This window comes from Cynoglossus semilaevis, chromosome 2 (genome assembly GCF_000523025.1).
Source record: "Cynoglossus semilaevis isolate Cse_v1.0 chromosome 2, Cse_v1.0, whole genome shotgun sequence".
In the NCBI taxonomy this organism is placed as follows: Eukaryota; Metazoa; Chordata; class Actinopteri; order Pleuronectiformes; family Cynoglossidae; genus Cynoglossus; species Cynoglossus semilaevis.
In genome coordinates, this window is record NC_024308.1 from 6,977,941 (window position 1) to 7,001,056 (window position 23,116).

At 39.2% G+C, this 23,116-nt stretch overlaps 1 protein-coding gene across 1 annotated transcript in view; it reads right to left on the reverse strand.

Moving 5' to 3' along the window:
* lrp8 (low density lipoprotein receptor-related protein 8, apolipoprotein e receptor) overlaps positions 1–22,848 on the reverse strand; it is a 52,957-nt gene extending 30,109 nt beyond the window's left edge. The window contains exons 1-4 of the mRNA XM_025053504.1: positions 22,773–22,848; positions 21,205–21,327; positions 10,580–10,708; positions 630–1,004 (exon numbers count right to left, since the gene is read on the reverse strand). Coding sequence (XP_024909272.1) covers positions 630–1,004; positions 10,580–10,708; positions 21,205–21,327; positions 22,773–22,848 — 703 coding nt within the window. The remainder of the gene's footprint in view (positions 1–629; positions 1,005–10,579; positions 10,709–21,204; positions 21,328–22,772) is intronic.
* Positions 22,849–23,116: the final 268 nt, after the last annotated feature.

Sequence of the window (23,116 nt, forward strand, 5' to 3'; positions counted from 1 at the left end):
ACATTAACCCATTATAGTAAACAGTAATGTTGAATTACAAGTTTATTGTCCTCCGCCTCTATAAGTATTGAGGTTGCAACTTGGAATTGAAAGAGAAAGTAGAAAAATCATTAGGACGCCTCAGAGAAAGTATACCGACTGTGTTCATTTTAATTAAAGAATTTGTCAAAAGACCTTCTGTTTAATGGGTTTTTCCAATGATCATCAACAACGTTGGAGTTTTATAGCACTGGGAAAATGCTCAATCATACCGTGCAAACACAAAGGAAAGTCTCGTTAATGGGGAAAAATGTGGCCACTTGGGGCTCTCTTGATAATTAATAAACAAATAGAGGCATTAGCCATTCCATAGACAGTATATAAGAAATGGACAAAGTCTGCAGCTGTAAGTCAAGCCCACGTGAAAAATAAAGAATTAACAGGACTCATTTTTAACTTGAAAACTTATTCAGAAGACTATGCCTTCAGTCTCTTTTTGATAGTTATGTCCAAAATATATTTACATTCATGCAGAGCTGCTCTTATAAGACTTGCTCTCCTCATTTTTGTCCGAGGCTTCGTTTGGAAACAATCAGACAGCAGCACCAAATTTGTCATTCATCTAAATGTTAGTCTTAAAGTTGACTTACGACAGTTTGTTTCATCAGATTTATCCTTGCAGTCTGCGTCTCCGTCACATTTCCAGTTCATGTGGACACACTCCCCGCTTCCACACTGAAACTCCCCAACTGGGCAGCGAGGCTTTTGTGGTTCTGTCCTCCGGCTGCAGCGCTCCATGGATTCGTCTGACTTGTCCTTACAGTCCGGGTCGCCGTCACAGCTCCACAGGGCAGGGATGCACTCTGAGTCATTGCAGCGGAATTCGTGCTGCCCACAGGTGGGAGCTGTGCACTTCTCCTCATCGCTGGCGTCCCCACAGTCATCGTCGCCGTCGCACACCAGGCCGGGCGACAAACACCTGCCGTTACGACACTGGAAGTCTTTGGAGGGACAGGCCTTGGCGTCTGTGGATATGTAAAGGAAGACAGGAGAAAGTTGGTGTTAGATGTTATGACGTTTGCCACTGCCAAGACTGTGTCAGCTTTTTAGGTTTTTCTAGAACGAAAATGTTTGAATTCTAACTGGGAAGCAAATGCTTGAGTACAATGAAATCCTTAGTGGTTTTAGTTCCCCAAATGGAAAAGAAAGTTTAATAAAGACCTTATTAAATAACTTATTAAAAACCCCATTCAAGATGGAGTTTTGCCTCTCTCTAAAAAGGTGTTTAAAAGTAGCGATATATATATATACAGTATATATAGTGAGCTCTAAAAAGGTGTTTGATTTTACTGAACAGGAAGTAGCGATATATATATATATATACAGTATATATAGTGAAAGAATCCAAAGTCCGTGTGGAAGCAGAAGGTACAGCACGTGGGAGTAAATGACAGAGTGAGTCAGAGAGCACAGATGTAGTTAACAGTTATCACTGCATATATATTTAACTCCATGGGAGACCAGGGACCAGAGATTTATAAATGTCTTCCTTCCCTCACCCAGAAACAAAATTAAAAGTTGGGGTGTTTAAATTTAGCAGATGTCTAAAATCTTTTCTTGACTTCTTTTTGTGGGAACAGCTAATAGAGGAAAAAATGATCAATGTTGGTAATATAACTAAAATATATTATAGTGTAATATTACTGAAATAAATAGATGGCAAAATTGTCCAAAAAAAATCAATTCAGAATAAGAACAAACAAAATAAAAATAAAAAAGGTAAGAAACAAAGATATTCTTGGTAATGATTCATGATCTCATTTTGTCAGATTAAGAAAATATGTAATCTAAGGTTGAAACACAATAAAGGCACGGGGTCCATCCGTCCATCCGTCCATCCATCCTTAAGGTTGAAACACAATAAAGGCACCGGGTCCATCCATCCATCCATCCATCCATCCATCCATCCATCCATCCATCCATCCATCATCTAGAATGTTCCATCCTCCTGTAACTGTGGTCTTCTGACAACTGAGAAATCAACTCTTAAATGTCATTGAACCACATTTCTGTAGAATTCAGATGTAGAATTCGTGGGTTTGTGCAACAGCAGTAGTTTTTCCCAGGGCAGACCTCGTCAGTGACTCGACCTAATTGTATCCTGGTTTAATAAATGTAACAAATGAATCCCAAATACTCCCAAAGGAAGAAAAAAAAAACAACCTTTGAAGTAACTTCTCTCTCTGGACGAACGACATAAATGCTTCCTTCTCTCTCTCTCTCTCTTTCTTTCTTACACGTGTTCCACAGGGACTCATTATGATAATAGACTGTTGGATTCCCTGCTAGCTATTACTGGTAGCACGCTAATCATAGCCACTCAGATCTAGGTGCTGTAATTTAATTAACATGAACACATAAACAATATGTGGAGCGTCTCGGAGGAAGACCAGGGTCACATGAGGTGTTTTTGTAAAAACCAATTAGTGTGGTTATTATTTTTATAAAACTCTTTTTAACACAAGAAAAAAGAAAGAAAAAAAAGAGGCTAAAATCCTTCAGGTAATGTAAATTACAAACATATTTTGCACACATTCTCCCAGCAGGTGACAGTGGCCTGACAAAGCAGCAAAGCTCTTTGGAGTTTCCTTGCTTTTAGTTTTATTTTATATTTTTTCATTAAAGAGTGAGCAGAGTTTGGTCGGCCAGGTGTGCTGGCTGTAAAGATCAAGGCAGGGATCAGCAGCTCCTGCTCTGTAGCCACGGCTCCCAGAGGAGCAGTGAGTTACAGGAGAGAATCCTTTCCACGAAGGGAACACACTGATGGCCGGCACTTCATTGGATTTGTGTCTAAAGATAAAAACAAGTCGGTCTGGCCTGGCTTTAAAATTCACAGGTTTTATTAAAAGTGGCCTTTCACTAATCCACAAAGGTGTTGTCACCTGCAGCCTTCTATTGTACTGTCCAGCTAGTAAAACTCATGTTGCGTCCACGCCATCGTACCATCCTTTGTCACTCTTTTCTGAGTTCTGCTAATTTTGTCCCAAATGGGTTTACAACTTACAAAATTGCACCGCGTTTTATTGAAAAAGACCTGAAACAAAACAACCATAGATTTTTCAGTCAATTGTTTCCAGTCCAAACTGCTGTAGCCTTGTGTTCTCTTTTTACAATATCCATCCAAGGTTGGCGTCAAAAACCAGCAGAGAACTCTTCTTTTTTCTGATGCCTCGACAGCAACAACCTGGATGTGGCGCTGTTCAATAACTTCATCTTGTCACCTGGCCACACAAGTCTCATAGAGCCAGTGAAGACAGCCTTCAGTCAAGAGACCATAAACAAGTCTAAGAAAAAGATGGTTGAAGAGGGGAGAGGAGCTAAGAGAGGGGTTTGCAGCCCGGGGCTCCAGAGTCGTGCTAATTTTTAGCTTCTTCACTAACAGTCAAACAACATAAAGTCACTATTCAGCCCAGAATACATTAAATCCAGAATACATTAAATCGACTCCATACATCACATGCTGTGGTACTGTAGGTGCAGTGATGGACCAGAGAGCAGCCTGTGACATGGACCTGACCTGACTGGATTTTATATTGGTGATCAGTATTTTGCAACCAATTACAAACTCCAGTCGAACTCTAAGGTGAACATGTTTATCTCCAGCCCTTTATCCATCTTTCCCTGATCCTCAGCTGGACAGGTAGTAAATGGAGCAGAAAGATTGGACACAGCTCATTGACCTCAGTTGGAAGGACGATTGAACTACTTTTTTTTAGCTTGCCCTGCACTACAGTCTAAGCATGTTCACACATGCTTGATACAGACGCCGCTCTGAGTCGGTAAACAGTTCCTCTGGGTAAAGAAAAAAGCAACAAATAAAAACATTTAAAAACCAAACTTTCCATAGACCTTACCGAACCTAAATTTGAAAATGCTTTTCTTTACACAGTATTGGTGTTTGTGAACTTTTAACACCACCTTATGGGGAAAGAGAAATCTGTATCAAGAATAAAATTTAAACTTAAAACAACCAAATAGAGACCTGGGAACCACAAACTGAGTTTTCCTAATCATGCTGCAAACGAGAAACCTAATGCTTTGTGGGAATTAGTGGGTGTTTTTTCCATCAAAAGGGTATTTCAGTATAAAAACACACACACCTTCCTTCAACCTTTTTCACGAGTCACTGCACTCAATGTTACGAAAGCGTTGAATCCAATCAGAATCTGGTTTAACACGTCAGCCGTGTACGACAGCTGCGACAGACACACCTTCACCCACACAGAGCACACCCGTCTACAGGCTTCAATTTACCACCAAGATCACAAATCCACGGTGAGGTGTAAATGGCTGCACTGAGACAAGAGACGAGACACGGTGACGGGACAATCAGCTAATAGCAGACGACATCATCTGAAGGCGTTTTCACTGGAGACCAGGATTAATGGAGTGCACAGAAGACACAAAAACAAAGCAAACAAAAACTCCATCCACTGCAGAAATATCAATAGGTTTTAAAATAGTTTTAATATCAGAGCATCAGGAGGAAAATAAATTCTGGAGTCACAGATGCTTGAAGCTGTCAGAGATACAAGAGTTTATCTTGGTGTCATCCTGTGCATTCATGGTGATTTATGATCATGGGAATATTTCCAAAAGAAAACATAGAAACTTTTCTGCTCACTCTTTCAATATGTATCGCAACTGGTTTATGACAGGATCATTACATGGAAACTGGACAAAGCAACAAAGACACTCCTGCAGGTTTCAGTGTGAGATCAGACTGGTGGAGCCAGTATGATCTGTCACTTTGACAACTACATTTTCCACTGAGAGCCCGACCTCATAAAATTGGACCCTGGACAGCAAAACAGAGGCAAAATGTCGAGGCAGCTATTTTATACAGGAAGGGCTAAATGTCAAGTCTTGTCAAACACAAAAAACTGCACATGAGACATTTGAAGGTGTTTTCAGTGTATTTGTTGGGGTGTCAAAAAGTTCTAAGACAGATCTAATACATCTCTTAGACAGTTTTTTAAACCCTCAAAACAGATGTTAATGTTGCACTTTAACCAAACTCGACGATGTTGAAACTTTACCACAGGACTTTATTTCACCGCGTCTACGTTATCCCATCTTTTTTAAAACTTGTTATCTCCGTGCACTCTAACAATTGGCCAAATGAAACTGAGGGAGCAAATAAGCACCGTTTCCCAAACAGTCGATGAGCAGCTCCTCCAGGTCTCACTAATGACGGCTGAGTCACTTCACACATTCAGTCTGAGTCTGGTTTAGAAGTATTTAAGGCATAATCAGGTGAAACCTCTTTAAGGAAGAACGTCTTTCTGAGACGTGTGAAAACAGATTTAATTCACACATCTGCCTGTGTTAACTAGGGCTGTGAGAATATCACTTTTTTCTAGATATCGTAACCATATTCTACAGCACTGTATCATTTTTTATTGATACATTAGTAAGTATTTGGGACTTTGAGTCAAACAATTTTTTCATTTTTGTCCAAAAAATGTTTGCAAATGCTTTTATTTCTCTATTTTTTTCTATTTTTCTCTCACGGACCCTCCGTCGGAGATGGCTCTGTCAGGTTCTTATATATCATTCATGGATTTTGCCTTTGATTCCAGACCCTCTGGGGAACCAGAGCTGTCGCTGTGGACGTGTATTTGTGTTTGGCATGTGTGTGTGTGTGTGTGTGTCAATGTTCTAAAGGTCCACTGTAGCAAAGACTGATAAACACTTTGTGAGAGCCCTACAGGGGGGACTACCTGTCATTTTGTCTGACCCGCCCCCACACACTCACACACTAAAAACATTTTTCAGTTGCTTTGAGATATAAAATAAAAGTCATCTTTATTTCCTAATAGAACTGACAGACTGACGGTGAGGGGATGAATTCTTCGATGACAGACAAACTGAGGAAAGCTACTGTTTGTCAGTTCAAAAAAAAAAAAAAACTTTCTATTTTCCATAGCCAGTCCAAACAGAGATTACAAGGCCCAGGGTTGCTGTTAACACAGTTGAGGAACTGCAGGGAATATCACATGTCACTCATCTCTGTCAGCTGGAAGAAATAAAACCACAATATTCCGAGCTGAACAGCCTCTGAAAGCATTTTCTTTCTTACTTACCAGAATATTGTGTTAACCGTAATCACATCACACTTCCTTTCTGTGAAATCTGCTTACTCTCTTTATGAAATAAAAATTTCCCAAGGTATTAACACACAAATGCTCCAAATATGCTGAGGTACTCAAACAAAAGTCTGCTGACGTGGGGAACTTTTTTTTCCCCCTCAACTCGCAATTAAATTTAAACTTGGCAGCCAAGTTTAAAAAAAAACAAACAAACAAAAAAAAGAGCATGATAAAATACCTGCTGTGATATTTACAGATATTGTAATTTATAACTGAAATTGCTGAAAGAAAAAAATCAGTGTCTCTGAATCTGCAGCAGCTACTGGAGGAATAATAAGAGTAATCACAGTGAAGTGGATGTTGTTTGGTGGATGTCTCTGTGGGACCTTGTGTATATGTAGGTGTATGTATTGACATAAAAATACATCGAGGTTGTTGTTCTTCTCAACTAATCACATTTTATTCCCGGAGGTTTATGTCATTAACTGTAAAATGTGACGTGGCTTTCAGTTCACTCACGACGCCACGTGCTCCAAATCTTACATATTAACAAACAAACAATTGTACCATCACTGCCAGTTCACAGAATAATAATAATCATTTAAATAATTAATGTATTCATACTATAAACTCTCAGTATCCAAAGCTGAAATCTTTCATGAATTAAAATGGGAGGGAAAAAAAATGTAATCATCAAGTCATTTAAAAATACCCACAATGCCCCTCTTGTGTCAGACTGCTGTAGAATTTGTCATTTTCATGGTCTGGTGAGTTGTAATTACTTTGCAATTCACTTTGATTAAATCTATTTATAATAATTGCAGTGTATAGACAGTATATTAAACATGTATACGTAGACTGAGGTGTTAAAGTTCAAATTTAGAAGACTGTTGTGGTAGTTTGCTTGAATGAACGTACAGAACATTTCTGCATACTCTGTGTATCTATCCTTCTGATTCTGTGTATCTATCCTTCTGATTGTGTATCTATCCTTCTGACTGTGTATCTATCCTTCTGACAGAGCATTTCATTCATGTACAGAACGCACTTGAACTGATCGACCGACCTCTCTCCTCCGAGTGACTTAATGTACTCCCATCCTTCTGCACCACAGTACACCACACACACGCAAAGCCACACACACAAGAACACCACTCATCCGACTCTTTGCCTTGTCATAAAATACCATCTAACGCTGGCATCGATCCAGCAGCCTGTTGTAATGTAACACTGCAGGACAGGAGTGTTGTGAAAAGAGCAACAGGTCTCCAGAGCCTGAAACAGTCTCTCAGACGACTGTCTGTCTCTGCGTCCTCTCCTCAGAGAGACTACTGACATTTAAGAGACAGAAAACTAAACTGAGTAAACATGAGCAAAGTTCAAACTAAAAGTAGAAAAGCACTTTAACTGGGGAGCGGTAACACTGTGTATACTGTGGAAAAACCCCTCAGTCATTCACCTGAAAAAAAGCTCTGCTCACTTTCTGTCCAACTGCCATGTTGTCGATGCAGAAAGTTTGATGTTATTCATTTGATATCTGACAAAATAAATAAACCTTAATTAGCCATGTTTATGATGCAATTGTATGTGCAGTAACTAGTATAAGATGACAGTTGTACGTGGTGTACGGTGAAGTGTACAAATCTATGCCTCAAATTTAGAAATGTATCAGGAAAGGGTTAAACGTGCGAACCTACGACTGCAAACAGACTTTCTTTATTATAACAGTGAGTATTAACGAGCAGATGAATAATTCATTTTTATTGTTCTGTATTATTTATTTATTCAAGAAGAACATGCAGGATTACTATTCATCAAATATTCGGAAGCACTTCTCTAATTTGGACACACACTGAAGCACGGAAACACACCGCTCCAAGTGTGCGTCTGAGCAAACACGACGTCCTATTTCCATAAATTTAAGGCTGACAAAGTTCCTTCAGAGGCCTCCCCTTAATATAATAATGGACCATTATTCCTGGAGCCATGTTTTATTCAACATTCAGATTGTGCTCTATTAGCATCTATAATTAGCATTAGCTGTAGAGCGAGTGTTGCTGTCACAGGAAGGAGGAAGGAAAGAGAGAGGTTGAACAAAAGTTTAAACCTGGAGATTTCTAAAAGATATTTACAAACTATCGTCTAAATCCTACCATGATGTTTACATTACATTTTTACAATTCTTCCCTAATGTTTACACGTCTTATATGTAAACAGTATTTAACTTTATAGTTACTTTTTTTCTTTGTGTACTTTTGGTTTGTACAGCACATATATATACATATATGTATATATATACATATATATTTATAGTGAGTTATCAGGTCTCTAAAGAAAATTGACCCATAGTTAAGATCAGTAGTGACTGTATCTATACAGACACATGGGGTTTCATGTATGAACTCACATCCGACCTCTTCATATTTATCACCACCATCATCAGGTATAAATGACACATTAAAACCCAGCTGATCTCCAGGTGACGTCCCTAACAGCAGCGTGTTGGTCCACACTTCAGGCAGGAAATCAATTAACACCAAGACCCTTGATGAAATGTTACACAGCTCTATTAACAGACCTCTTTGAAAACTGTAATAACAGACAGAGGCATCATCACGGTCAGACCGCCGAACGGCAACAGACATGAAAAATGAAACATTGATTATGAAACTCTGCATTCACGGCCGTATAACATGGACAAAGTCAGGTGTACGAGGCCGACAGACAGACAGACTACGTGTTTGAAAGGTGGCTCAGCATTACTGGCTGAATCAACAGTGACTGCTGTTTATATTCCGTCTTGGCCACAAACTCCCTGACGTGATTGCTTGGTGAAAACTCACAGACGGAGAGGAGACGGATGGTTCGGCGAAGAGAGAGACACAGAGAAACAGTCAGATGAAGTCAGCATCGGCGGCTGAGGGGAATCATGGAAATAAGAGGAAGTGAAGACATGCTTCAAGCAGCTGTCAAGAAAACCTGAACATGAATCCAGGAATGTAGAAAAAAAGAGAATCACCTGAATGTGTGTGTAGAAAAAAAAAAACTAAAGCAAAAAGCCAGTGTTTTGAATGTCAGAATTATTTGTGGAGTTTGTATGAAGATATTTATAACTTGGTGTTGTTCTTAAATAGAAAGAATTGACCAAACATTATTATATTAAGAATGTGTTGCTGAACAGCAGCGGCCTTTTAAAGTTTTGTTTTTTTCATGTACCAGAAAAGTTGAATCTTCAAAAGCAGACTATAATAGAAATAATCCACAAATGTCAAACAATTAATTTGGTAGACACAATGTCCTTATTTAACACCTAATTAAATCATATTTTATGAGGCTTCAGAATGTAAAAACCTTAATTAAATCTTGTAGAAAAAATATCGGTGGGACGTGATAAAAATATTTATAATTAAGTTCTTTGTTAGTATTTATTAGCAGTTAATCACATTTTTATCACACATTGAAGACGATGACTATTGTTTTTTTCCTGTTCAATTTAACTTTTAATTCTGGCTGACGACTGAATCACATGAACTAAAACAACGATGCTTTCATCTGTAATTATCTGTGCAGTTTTTTTAATTTGCTAACTGCATTCAAAGTACAAATCTTCAGTACGATTACGACTCTACAACTGTCGTATTTAATATATTTCTGTACCACGTCATCCGTTTACTGTTGGTCAGCTTCACCATTTGTCTGTTTCTGGTCGTTTTTTCCCAGTTTAAAACACAACAACTCTAATGTTTGTTACAACATATTTTAAATATTCTTTGATTCCGGAATAAAGTTCAGTAAAGGCCATTTCTAACATGCAGTCTATTTATTTCCAAAGGTAAAGTGCTGCGTGTGCATGTATGTGTTCCCATGTATGTGCTTCTTTCACAGGCCTGAGAAAATCAATAACAGTGTAGCTCAGATGTTTACGCTGATGGAAATCAATAAAGTTTCTGGAGCTTTAATGTCGGCTGTGATGGGGAACAATAGGAAATATGACAAAAGAGTGTATGTTCCATGAAAAAATACAAAAGTGACACGGTTTGAAGGCAAAAGGAATGGCTATTTGTGTGTATGTCTTTGTATGTTTTTACGTTGTATTTTTTCCTCAATGTAACTTAGCATTTTTCCCCACAAAGGCTACATATTTTATATGTACATATAAAAAATATATAAACATATATATCTATATATACGTATAAACACAAGAAAAAAAAATCCTGAAGCCTTTAGTGCTAGAAATAACAGTGGTGACACCTGGTAATTTGGTGTCAAAGACTTTTTACACAGGTCAGTCACAAGGTCTTAGTTATTTTTTTGATTCAAACTAAGACACAAACACAAAAATGCCTGTAGAAAGATCATCATGTGCACACTAACTTTCCCTCATGAAACCAGTTTTAAGTTTTAATTCAATTTTCAGTACTACTATAAAAAACAAAACAAAAACTCACCGGCGGCACAGTGCTCCTCGTCGGCACCGTTCTCACAGTCCCGCTCACCGTCGCATCGCCACGACAATGAAACACATTTGTTGACGGTCCCTCCGCAATCAAACTTCTCCGGCGGACAGCCCTGTCGACCTGTCCAGAAGAGGTGGAAGAAGAAGAAGGCAGGAAAAGTTTATCTAAAGTTGGCTCAATGTTTTAAAATGACAGAAAATTACATTTTTGTTGAACAGAGACAGAAGGTGAAGGCATTAAAAAAGTATTTTCTTTTTTTCTTGCCCCCCATCTTAGGTTTAGTTATGTGTGTTTGAATAAAGCCATATGCAGATGATACCTCGTCTCCAATGAAACAAATGCAATGGAGAACAAACATGATGACAAAAGTTCTGTTTTACTAATATATTACAGGCACGTGTACATACTGGAGGAACATCTTCAACACGAGATGTTGCTAAATCCTTCAAAGAGTGCCTTTAGCTGCACACGTCAGCTTACTCAGAGTTCTAAGGTCAGACTTGCATTAAAACCCGACAAGGTGCTTGGATCAGGTCGGTACAACCTGCAAACCTAGCGTCACGTGCACGTGCACACACACACACACATGTCACGTGCACACACACACACACACCGTTTCCCTGTAGGTAAAAACTCATTAAGGCCTTTGTTTCTACACATGTAGCCTCTGGGGTTTGAAGAGAGAGGAAAAAAACAGCTGTTCAATCCATCACATTTATACACTACCCCCTGCTAACCCTGCAACGATCCCAGGAAACCACTACATTCCTCTTTCTACACACACACACACACACACACACATACAGACAGCGGCTCCTGTCCCAGATTACAGTGCAGAGCTCTGCCATTCTCAAATAAATGAATTATAAATATCTGCCAAAACAGCATGCTCCTCAACAAACAACAGACACATAAGTGTTTATGTGTCTTTATGTGTTACAGACAAATCAATAACACCTTTTGGGATTCGCCCGTTTTGTTGTTTCATTACTTGTTTTATTGAGGCAGACATTTATTTTTATTTTATTTTCTGCCGAGCCGGCTTTTTCCCTCCTTCATTTTTTTATTTTTTTTATTTTCTCTGAGACTGGACACACTGAGGATGTGGCTTCATCACTTCTTCTCCTGCTGTTGTTGATTTATCACCACCCTTCCGTCCTGTCATTCCTGCAGTCTCTCGTCCTCCTGGTGAATATTAGGCTCTTGACTAAGCATCTTTTTTCAAAGTGTCTCCTCTCAATGAGGTTTCCCTCGGCCTTGAAAGAATAAAGGCCTCCTGAAAATCCTCCTGTTCAAGAGTGAATGAGCCAGCACTGTATCAGCACAGTCTGGTTATTGCATCCAAGGGGCCTGAATGGAGTGTGTCCGCAGAAAGTGTGTTTGGCGTTCAGCGATTAGAAAGTGTGCCCTGCAGATGCTGCACTTTGTGCATCCTTGGGTCTCACGTTTCCCATTATCCACTTCCCAAAAGTGGGTACGGTTTGCATGGGTCAGCAGAGCGCTGTAAGAGTCAGCTTCAATTCACCCAGAACAGACGCCCTGTAGAGAACCAAACCTCAGGGAGTTGAACACAGAGCGTCTCAGTGACAGCTGGACTGACAGGATGAAATATGTCGACCTGACCGTGTGGCCACTGAGAGACAGGAAGTCAGGAATCAAATGATTACATTTTTTCCCCATTATTCCTCAGTGCTTAGTAATATTTGGCCTCAAGGTTTATACAATTTTGAACAAAATCCCTTTTTTTACCTGTTCAGTTTGGAGCCCCAAAGTGGAAAACTGTGCAAAAATGGACGGAAAATGAATTTTATGGGATGTTTAAATTGTCAGAAATTGAAGTCAAAACAAACATTGCATTTTTTTAATAAACTTGGAAATACTTTGCAAATATTGGAAACTTACTTAAGTTTGACAATAGATCACAATTGAAATCCAATGTATTGTCAATACTAATCTATTGCACTGACAGACTGTCTCTTAGTTAAAGCCACTGCTACAGAGAATTAGCTTTGCTATTTCTTAGAAACTCAAGGTTGCTGATTTATCGTTAGTTACCTAAATGTAGATCCTATTTTTTTTTTCTAAACTCAAAACATTGATACATTTTCATCATTTATTACCTGTTATTTTCAGTTAAGTGAACTAAGGCTCTACACTACATTTAACTTCAACAAGTGAACTACGGCTCTACACTACATTTAACTTCAACAAAACCTGCTAATGTCACTGCCAGATCCTGGACAGAAAAATACCTTCCTCCTCCAACTCTGCCTCCATGGACCTGGATACTACACAGTATAAAAGTTGAAAACTGCAGCCATTTCAGTAGACCAGAAAAAGTCAGTAGTTTTGTCCTTTGCCATCATTACTTTTTCATTACCTGCAGACATATGCATGCAGTAGCAGAGCAGAAACTGTCCAACGTTAACGGACTTATTGATAGTCAAAGCCTAGGATAAAACTCAGGCCGTAAAAATACTGCTGACTCTTTTCATTTTCCAAGTCAAGTGCAAGATCGGACTATTACTGTAGAAAATGTACATTGAATCAATATGTGATTCTTCCTGTTTGTATTGGGCATAAGGATGTGCATATTTAGTCTTTCTGCAAGATGGGTTTGCAGTCAATGTGACTAGAAGGTCACCTGACAAAAACCTCCAATCAGGTCAATAAATGGTCAAATATCTATAGACGCAAGAGTAAAATTTAGATGTTTTCATTTACATTTATTTTATTCCGACACAGACCTAAAGAGGCAGAGAGCGTCCGCAGACACAGATGGATAGAGCTTTGGTTTTACAATACTGTTTTTGCAGTTGTGAAAAATTCAACAGAAGCCCAACGATAAACACAAGTGTCAACGTTTCTGTCAATTTTATTAGAAGGAAAACACAACAGTAAATGCTGGTGGAGTATATATTCCCTCACAAACAGCAGTCTTTGTGCTGTTTTGGAAACTGTGCAGTGGGTGGTAAATAAACTGTTTTTTTTTTTTTGTTTTTTTTTCTCTGGTCTTGGGGTCAGAAAACTCATTAGGCCTGTAGGAGTCAACGCATCCTTGTGATTTCAAGACTACAAGCAGAAGTGGAAGAAACTTGTAATTTGCCTCACGTCTCCTGCTTAAGTGTCTATTATGAGCAGGGTAGCGGCTGGACTGAGCACAGACTTGTATGCTAATGACTTTTTGATTAACTACTTTCTTAATTTCCCCTTCAAATGCAGGCAGGGAATTGGAGGATTGCAGCACTGCTCTGCGTTCTCAACTCAGCTGCCTGATCTGCTCCAAATACGTACCTCCAGAATCAGCAACTTCGGAGCCAAGCGGACAAACGATGAGATTATTTCTTATGAGTTCCACGTGTGTGTGTGTTAGAGGGCCAGAAGGTAATATCAGTCTTACTGAAGTCACAGTCTGTCACAGAGACACAATGTCACAACAAAGACACATGGGAGAAGCATGTGTGATAATATGGAACATGATAGATGAGGATGAGCGGAGGCTTACAGATGATTTATCCTGCATCTCCACTCAGCATTACGGGTGCACCAATTCAAAATCCGCTCTCGTTCTTCCCTCCAGACCAAACGACGCAACACTGATTGATGACGTGCTTTGCTTTTCATGCAAACACAGACGTGAGCCACAGCCTCAATTTGACCTTTCCTTTTTTTTTAAACTTTCGTGTTTTGACGTTGGAATTACAAGGAGAGAAGACACATCCACATTGGAAAAACATGTAAATATCCACGATTGAGTTCACGGCAGTCGCAGAGCCACAGTTTCCAATCATCGACCTGAGGCAGGAACACTGAAGAGAACTTGATTGGCCCACGCGTTAATCAGATCATTGATAAAGTCTTAACTATCAGAGGGTCATTACAGCTGCTTGTCTGTGAAAGAGGATAATTAAAGTCAGGCTTCAGCCATGAGGTGGAGCTGTAAATTGGTAAGTGCTTACTTGAGAACACTAAACTTTTATCACTGCAGTAAAACACAGGTCCGAGCTTCGCCTTCATTCAACACACAACCATGGAGCCCCTCAGTCAGGGGACTGAGACTGCTTTGGTAATTTAATGTCTATTAATTAAAAATCTGTCCATTATTATTTAGAAAATATCTACATTTGATCTTTTGAAACAAGTGGTCAGAGAAAAGAGAATTTAAGGAGGATCGGGGTGGGTGGAGGACTGTGGATAATAAATAAAATACAAAAATAAAGGAAAACAATAAAATTTGACAGTCAGTTTAAAATTCACTCTCTAATGAAATGTCATTTCATTTTCACTTTCATTTTCTTATTGCCTAATGATGTATATGCAGTATATGTACATATATGTATATGTGTATACATGTATGTATATAAATATATACACATATATATTTAATGATCATATAAAAACAAATGAAACTGAATGCTAGTGTTTCTGTTCGTGTTTGTGATTTCAGTCAGTCCAGTTTTAGTTCTCACTGCTGACAGAACATTCTGCCTTTGGCTGAACTCTGAGATAGAACTGTGGCTCTGAGAAAAAAAACAAAAACAACAGCAAATAATTAAAAAAGAAAGTGCTGCTCTGTGAGCTCCCTCCGTCCCTCTCTCTCTTTATGTGTCTCTATCTGGTTCTCCAGCTCTAGGCAGTGAGAGCGCAGAGAGACGGTTCCTGTTAAATGTGAAACCATTAGAGTCGTCTAGACTGTGGCTCTGTCAGTGCCGCGGGGGGAGAAATACTGCACAACAGCGGGGCTCTAATGGGAAATTGCCACTTTTGTCCGACAGGTTCCACATAATAGTTGTTTAGTCCGTGACACGTTGAACGCCACCAATAGCAGCGCAGGCAAAAAAGACAGACAACAAGAAGGAGAGAGACAGTGAGGGACAGGGGTCTGGACCCAGAGCACAGAACTGGACCTGACAGCTGAACATCTGAGTTCTCATTGGCTGTTTGTGTTTAAGGCCACGCTGGGACAGAAAGACAAGAGTGTGGAGATAAAGTCTAGTTTGGAATATGTATAAGATATACTGGATCCTGTGGTGTTTTTAGGATATGAAAAAATAAAAAATAAAAAAAAAAATCAGAGCAGAGAGCATATAGTCTACGGTTCAATTCCCAGAGGAACCACATACTTGGTGACTCGAAGGGGCAATTTACTGTTAACACGTGTGGAAGCAATAAATTAAAAAAAAATCTATTAATTATTATGATGTTGCTCAGTGTTAACTGAATGTAAAAATGACTACACACTCACTCTAATGCAGGAATCGTTACAGGTCAACAGACAAATTAAACCCTTCAGATCTATGAGATTCTTGGAGGAAAAAAAAACACACTGACTACCAGTGGACAACAACGATCTAAAATCTATGGTCAGCAAAGGAGAAGAATGAAACTGACAGAAAAGAAAAATCATCACAGAGTCACTGCCACCACAGGACAACAAAGCTGCATATATTACTATGACTAATAGAAATATCATCTCTGATCAGTACTGGCACTTTCAGGTTTTCTCATTGATCGTGATTTTTCCTCATTAATCATATGTTTCCCAACAGGCTGCTAATGCTCATCTTTGTGAATGTCATTATCCCACAATGAGTGCCATGTGGCAGGTAAAGCTGTGAATGTATTTCCCTGTTGTGTATATGGTGATTAGAGTGTTCTGTTTTTGACCCAAGAGATCAATACACTTGAATGTATTACTCGTATAAATCACAGCAAAGACATGTGTGCTTAATGAGATGCCGTAGGAATCAGCAAGCTAAGCAGAACAATGCACATGACAGGCTGAAATGATGGGAAGACAATGTGGACAAGAGGGCAGAACAGAGAGGAAGACGCCGGCGTGGGCTGGAGGAGGAGAGGTGACATTAATCTGACTGTCTCTGGTCTCTGCAGTTATTCCTGAGTCAGACTTCAGGTTCAAACACACAGTAAAAGTGTAAACATTTGACGATTTGAACAAGACTCTCACCTCGGTTTCATGAGGTGTGTTAACGTCTGTGTGTGTGTGTGTGTGTGAGTGAATAAGAGAGTGTTAGTTACTTCACCGTCTCTTAGCAGTGGAGTCAGCCAAGTTTGAGAGGACGAAAAGAGCAAAGGACAGAGAAAAAAGAGGAGCGACAGTGGTAGAGGGAGAGTGAGAGAGAGAGAGAGAGAAAGAGAGAGCGAGAGAGAGAGACCACCTGGGAAATTTCACTTGGTGCTGTCGCGGCTTCAACCATGAAATTGAGGTCGTCTGAAAAATCTAACCGAGTTGATCCTTTCTCTTCATATTCCGATGTGATGAGCTAACATAACCTGCCGCCCCCGTGCTGTTATCTGCTGACATGACATCTGTCCCTTTTCACAAAGACAAGGACAACCAGGCAAGAAGCACAGAATAACTAGGATGGAGAGAAAAAAAACCCTGATCATCCTCCTCTGAAAGTCTTCACCTCAGCAGTTCTCTATGATTGACCATTGCATTTAGTGTAATTCCAATCTTCTATTCTCACTGAACAAATAAAATTATACTACAAATAAGTAAAGTTTTATACTGTAGCCGGCCAAAAAAGAAAATATTGTAATTAAAATATTTTGTCTCACTGTGTCCCAGCAATAGATTCACCCTTGTGCTAAAGGGGAGCTAAGAGATGCCCACCATCAATTAAATTGACTCTCTCCAACCATAAGTCACGATCAGCCGATGCAGTGAGATTTGCCTGTCAGTTACTGAGTAGCATGTTAAACAAAATGTAACTGATTGATCCCAAATTTTAAATAAATTTCTTTTAAAGAAAAACAACATCTGAACTTATATCTGTCTCCCAGTAAAATATGAAAAATGTGGTTTTGTGTGTGTTTAACTGCCAATTAGTATCATTGCTTAAAAAGGTTTCAAGTTCGAGTCCACCACCAGCCAAGTTACCACACACTGCTCCCCGGGCGCTGCCCACTGTTCACTTTGGTGATGGGTTAAAAGCAGAGGTCACATTAGGTTGTGTGCAGTGGTGAGCTGTGTCACAATGACAAGAAGTTCACTTTCCTTCCTCCTTCCTTCAGTGAAGTGGTGTCATGCTTTATGGCTGTTACAACACCTACTGTACAAACACAAGTCGTACAGACATCCAGGCTACTGACAGGAAGCTGAGAATGTGGATTTGACTTTCTAACATAACAACCCACTGAAGGCTACATCCAAATAATGTAAATATTTGTTCATCTCTAGAGGAAGCAGCCTTGTGGAAAACAAGGTTGTCAGAAATATCACTGCTCACATGTTGGCAGCGTTGGCCGCTGTCCCTCATCTATTAAAAATAACTTCCCACGCTTCCTACATGATTATTTTTCCTACCACATCCTTTCCTGAGAGAAGACGTCGGCACTTCAGATTGGTGCAGAACACGGTGTGCAGACGCACATACACACTCATCAGCCACCGCTCATCCATCTGATTGAGCAATTTCTCCACACAACTCCCTCAAGACCCAGATTCATTTTCAGACTTGTAATTACAGACGGAGAAGAGCCCGAGTGGGTGGGCGCGTGTGTGTGTGTGTGTGTTGATACAGAGTCGCCACCGGGGGTCCATAGTTAATCAGCAGTTGACCAGAGGTCTCAAGGATCGGCCCATCGATTCCCTCCCCAGGAAAATCAATGCAATCAAAGGCGCAACTTTAACTTTACAATCAGGAAAATGGAGACCACAAATGGCATGGAGATGAAACCAATGGAAATATAAATGAGGGATAAAAGAGAGAAATGAACAAAAACACATGTATGGACCAGATAATGGGATAAGAATAAGGGGCGAAATGAACAGCAGAGGTTTGACCCTCTAACATACGCATGGACAGGACAGTCGAGGGAAGACATGGAGGAAGAAAACATCAATGAAGCTTGATCTGTAGGAAATAATCAGCTTGTTAACCCTTTACAGAGTTCATCATTAGCACACGTCAGACTGCTGTTCCAGATCCAAAACCAACTCACCACAAGTGAGAGAACATTCTAGTCCAGTGCTTCTGCAAACTTAATTTGAAGAAGAAGAAAACTGTCCCCTGGTCTCATTCCTACTTAACCTTTAATGTTTTCACCAACCATAATCATGCTGAATGGTAAAAAGAAGGTATTTCTGCCAATAGTATTTGTGCAACTAGGAAGTACCCGAGGGAGCCTGAGCGTACTGTGGTCATACAGGAACAGACATGATCTGTCAGGATGAAAGGAATTTTTTTTTTTGTCTCTTCTTATAAAAACCTAAAAATCAATAATTTAATATAATAAAAATGTCACACACATTCCTTAATGAAAACTGTAGGCTAATGAAAGCCCAGCAGTGTAAGCAGAACATGTGAGAGGTTCATTAAACCAGCTGAACTATAGCCACAGCTCAATAACATTCGACCAGCGCCCCCTGTCTTATAAGCTGACGGATGGCTGAACTTCAGCTTTTATGTAGTAATAAACAGAATTTGCAATCACACATTGTACAAAGAGTTGGAAAAACCAGACAGCTTCTTCAAAACTCCTTTGGCCAAAAGTTTCACAAAGTATGTTGCAATTTGGATTGATCAACATTTTCAGTCCCCCCCAAAAAAAACTTGATTGATGATGATTTAAATTTTTGTACCTTGGACTTTGTACTTTTAAGGTGGTAGGGCCAAAAAATCCAAAAAAGTCTATTTGGAACTGATTACCACGCCCGTGCCTGTAATCTGAATATCCTTCTTTTCAACATTCCAGTACTGACCGTGTCCTTCTTCCTCTTCAGCATGTCTAGATGATTGAAATGCACGGAGAGGCCGCCGCTTGATTGATGATGGGTGATGAGACGTTTGCATTGACTAGAAATTGAACAGGTGTACCTGTAATGAAGTGCACGTGGCCATATACTACTGTTTACTTTATGGTCTTTGTGTGAGTATTGACACAGTATTCTCCACTGAACCTCCTGCTTCATTTTTAATCACTGTCCTCCTTGAAGCCAAATATAAACTGACATTTTTGTCAGAACACTGTGATTAAGACGTGCGCACGAACCAACACACACACACACACACACACATCCCTTGACTTGCACACTTTTCCTCTGGATCAATGTAAGTGAGAACATCAGGGAAGCTCTCGCAGCATCTGACCTTGATTAAATGTAATGAGACTTTACCAAGTTCACTAATCTGATGAAATGACTTACAGATTCACCTTGCGATGAATACTAAATACAGGCATCGATTTTTGTTTCGTACACACACACACACACACACTCATGCTGGACATGGACACGTACACATGGGCAGATCCAACCGTGTCCTTGGCTTTTACCAAACTACATTTATTACTTTGAAAAACTTCAAAGTGCTCTTTGATTGAATCTTTGCAAATCATCCTAAAAATCTAATTGCAAAAATGAGATAGCACCCCCTGTGGCAGATCTGATCTCTGAGGAGAAAAATGGTGGTTATGATAGATTACGAAAATAAATCAATGCAGAAAAACATTTATGGAGTCAATTTTTTTCCATTAATTTCAAATACACAGTTTTTCACCTCACCAATGATAAAAAAACATCTTTATTCCCAAAGACTTGGTTGACTCTGTCATCTCCATAAACCGATTCTTTCAATGTAGATCTCTAAAAATAACAATAAAACTATCCTTAATTTTTGTCATTTAAATGAAAGATATGTTGCACAACACTGCAGTCCACAGCAGGGATGTTACCCTCTCTTTTGATTTTCTTTTTTTTCCCTTTCCTTTCCCCTTGCTGAATATACAGTATTTACCAGTAAAATATAGAAACATAGGGTATATTACAACTCATAGGATAAAGTGAGGACTAGCTCAGCCCAGACTAGCCCAGCCTAACATACAACTGTCTATTTTCTCATAGTGTAGTGCAATTTTAATAAACTATAACTGAGACTGTAGATGTGTTCACTCAGTTCTCATTTCTTTTATTTTCTAATGTGATTCCTCAAACTTTTTAGAGCTCTTTAACTTTTAATTTATGATATTTAAGGACACTCTCTGGACTGCACTCTTCCATACTAAGTTTTTTTCTTTATATATATAAATATGGAAGTGCTGTGTCTGATAGTACCGCAGTGTGGGGGGAGTGGAGATGTGGTGAAACACAAGGTTGGAGGCCTGAATGTGGAGTGGTATCATAGTGATGGACTAATAGTTTAACTGTGGTCTTGTTTTCAGGGAGGGGGTTGAATTTTGGGGAGAGATGACCTTTAACTTACAAACTTTGGACTCAACTCTTTAAATGTTGTGACCAACTGAGGTCAGTCTGAGTTACTTTTTCTTTGCATTTTTTCTAATCTACTGAGAGACAAGATCAGCCGCAAGAATACAGCTACAACATGAACAGACCTGCAGTGTGAACATAGAACCCTGAAGGACTGTGACACTGTTTTCTTTCACAGTTTGACAAGAAAGGGCATGACGCAACATGATGCATTGAAATGCGTTCTTTACATGATGTGATGTATTAGCATCAGTCCTGATCTAAAGAACAGGCTACATTAGGATTGTCATTTATTTACGACAGGCCTTTATTCCTAATGCTAACAACCTTCGTTGCACATGTAAATGTGTTGTTTTTCCGCCTGTGTGTCTGGACTGTAACTTACTGCAGATTGCATCAGCCTCGTCCGAACCATCTGGGCACTCTGCCTCCCCGTCGCAGCGCCACCTAGCAGGGACACACTGTCCGTTCTTGCAGGCAAACTCTGTGGTTGCACATGTCTTCTTTGCTGTGGAGACAAAGAAAACAGAACAACATGACCTCATGAAGAAAAGAGAGAAAAAAAACAACACAGAGCCATCTGCTGCTGCTCTCTGTGGATCATTAATATGTTAATTTACCGAGTCACTGTTTTTGATCACTTTCTTATTCCAGGTAACTTCTGGAGGACAAGGAGTGATGATGATGAAAGGAGACAAAAATAGCACTTTGAACACCAACCATCAGTGTTTACTGAAAATAAACACACACTGTGATTGGTGGTGTGAGATTTGAGCAGGAAGAAAAAAAATAGTAAAAAAAACTTATTTATGATAAAGGGGAAAAAATCTTCAAAGTCAACTTTCTTGGTCACAACTTTGACTTAACCTTCAAGATGACTTGTTCTGATGAGACTGGTTTATACAGGCTGTTGTCTGGTGATGCCTTCATGAGCAACATGTAATTGGAAACATGATGAGACAAAATGCATTTGTTCGAACAGCTCGGCTGTGTGTGTGTGTGTGTGTGTGTGTGTGTGAGGTTTAGCGCTGTAATCTAAGATGGAATGTGTCGAGGGAGAGAATTTGCCAAATTAGTTTTTTGACACATCTAAAAAATAAACCACAGTTTTCCTGTTTGCTTTCAGACAAGATTGTGTCTACATCTACGCATCCAATTGTTTTTATTTGTGTGGTAATTATAGGTATTACATCGTAGCATGTTAGCTCAGAGGCAATGCTTCTGTGATGCAGGAGACCTGGGTTTGAATTGTGACACTTTCCCCAATTTCCCCAACACAGAATCAATAAAGTTCAACCTTATAATATATATATATATGTATATACATATATATATATATGCATGTGTGTGTGGCATTATATTAAAAACCTAAATGATTTGAGCATTTGTTTATTTGTACCATGTCAAATAGGACTCTCTTGGAATTAACATAATGGTCTCATTTATGAGCAAAAATAAATTGGAATTTAATTGTCTATGTTTATGTAAACAAAGCCTTCAGAATTAAGTGACAAGAGCATTAGGCAATTTAGCCCATTATTAACTGCACGGAAGTAAGATTTAAATGTCAAATACAGTACATATTTGTTGAGAAGGTCACAGAAACAACTGAGTTCACAGTTGTAGACTGTTGCAAAGGTAATAAACAGCTTATTTTCTTTCAGAGCGAGTGACTTATCAGTTCACTGACACTCCAGGGAGTGTGTGCTGAATATCGTATTTAAAAAACAGAGAAGGATGACAAACTTTAAACTGCTTCCTCAAAGACTTGGCTGCATTTTAACCTGATCCAGCTTTTGGAAAAAAAAAAAAAAACACTTTGCAGCCAGCTTCTGTTTTCATGTGAACTACAAAGATTTTTGTCATTGCTTTTTTTTGCAGGGGTAACTGAAACACTTCAGTCAGTCAAAAAAAGAGGTAAAAAACAAACAAACAAACAAACAAACCCTTAACCCTTCTCCATGACAGCCAGGGTTGGAGACATGAAAAGCCCTGGTTTGCTGTGTTCACTGTGCCTCTGCCTGGTCATGATGAAATATACAGAGAGGGAGGCTGACAAATAGCAAAAGAAAGTGAGAGTGTGTGGGTGTGTGTGTTCAGTGCTGTATGTGAGAGGGTAATGTTTTCACCTACTATGGGGTGAGGGCATCTATTCATCTGACTTTTATACCTGTCAGAGTTGTTTTCTAAATATTTGAATCTGATTAATCATCGGTATCTGTAGATTGATCGTGATTAATTATGATCATCATCTAAACGATAGAATTAAAAATATGGGAAACTATAACTCACTTTGT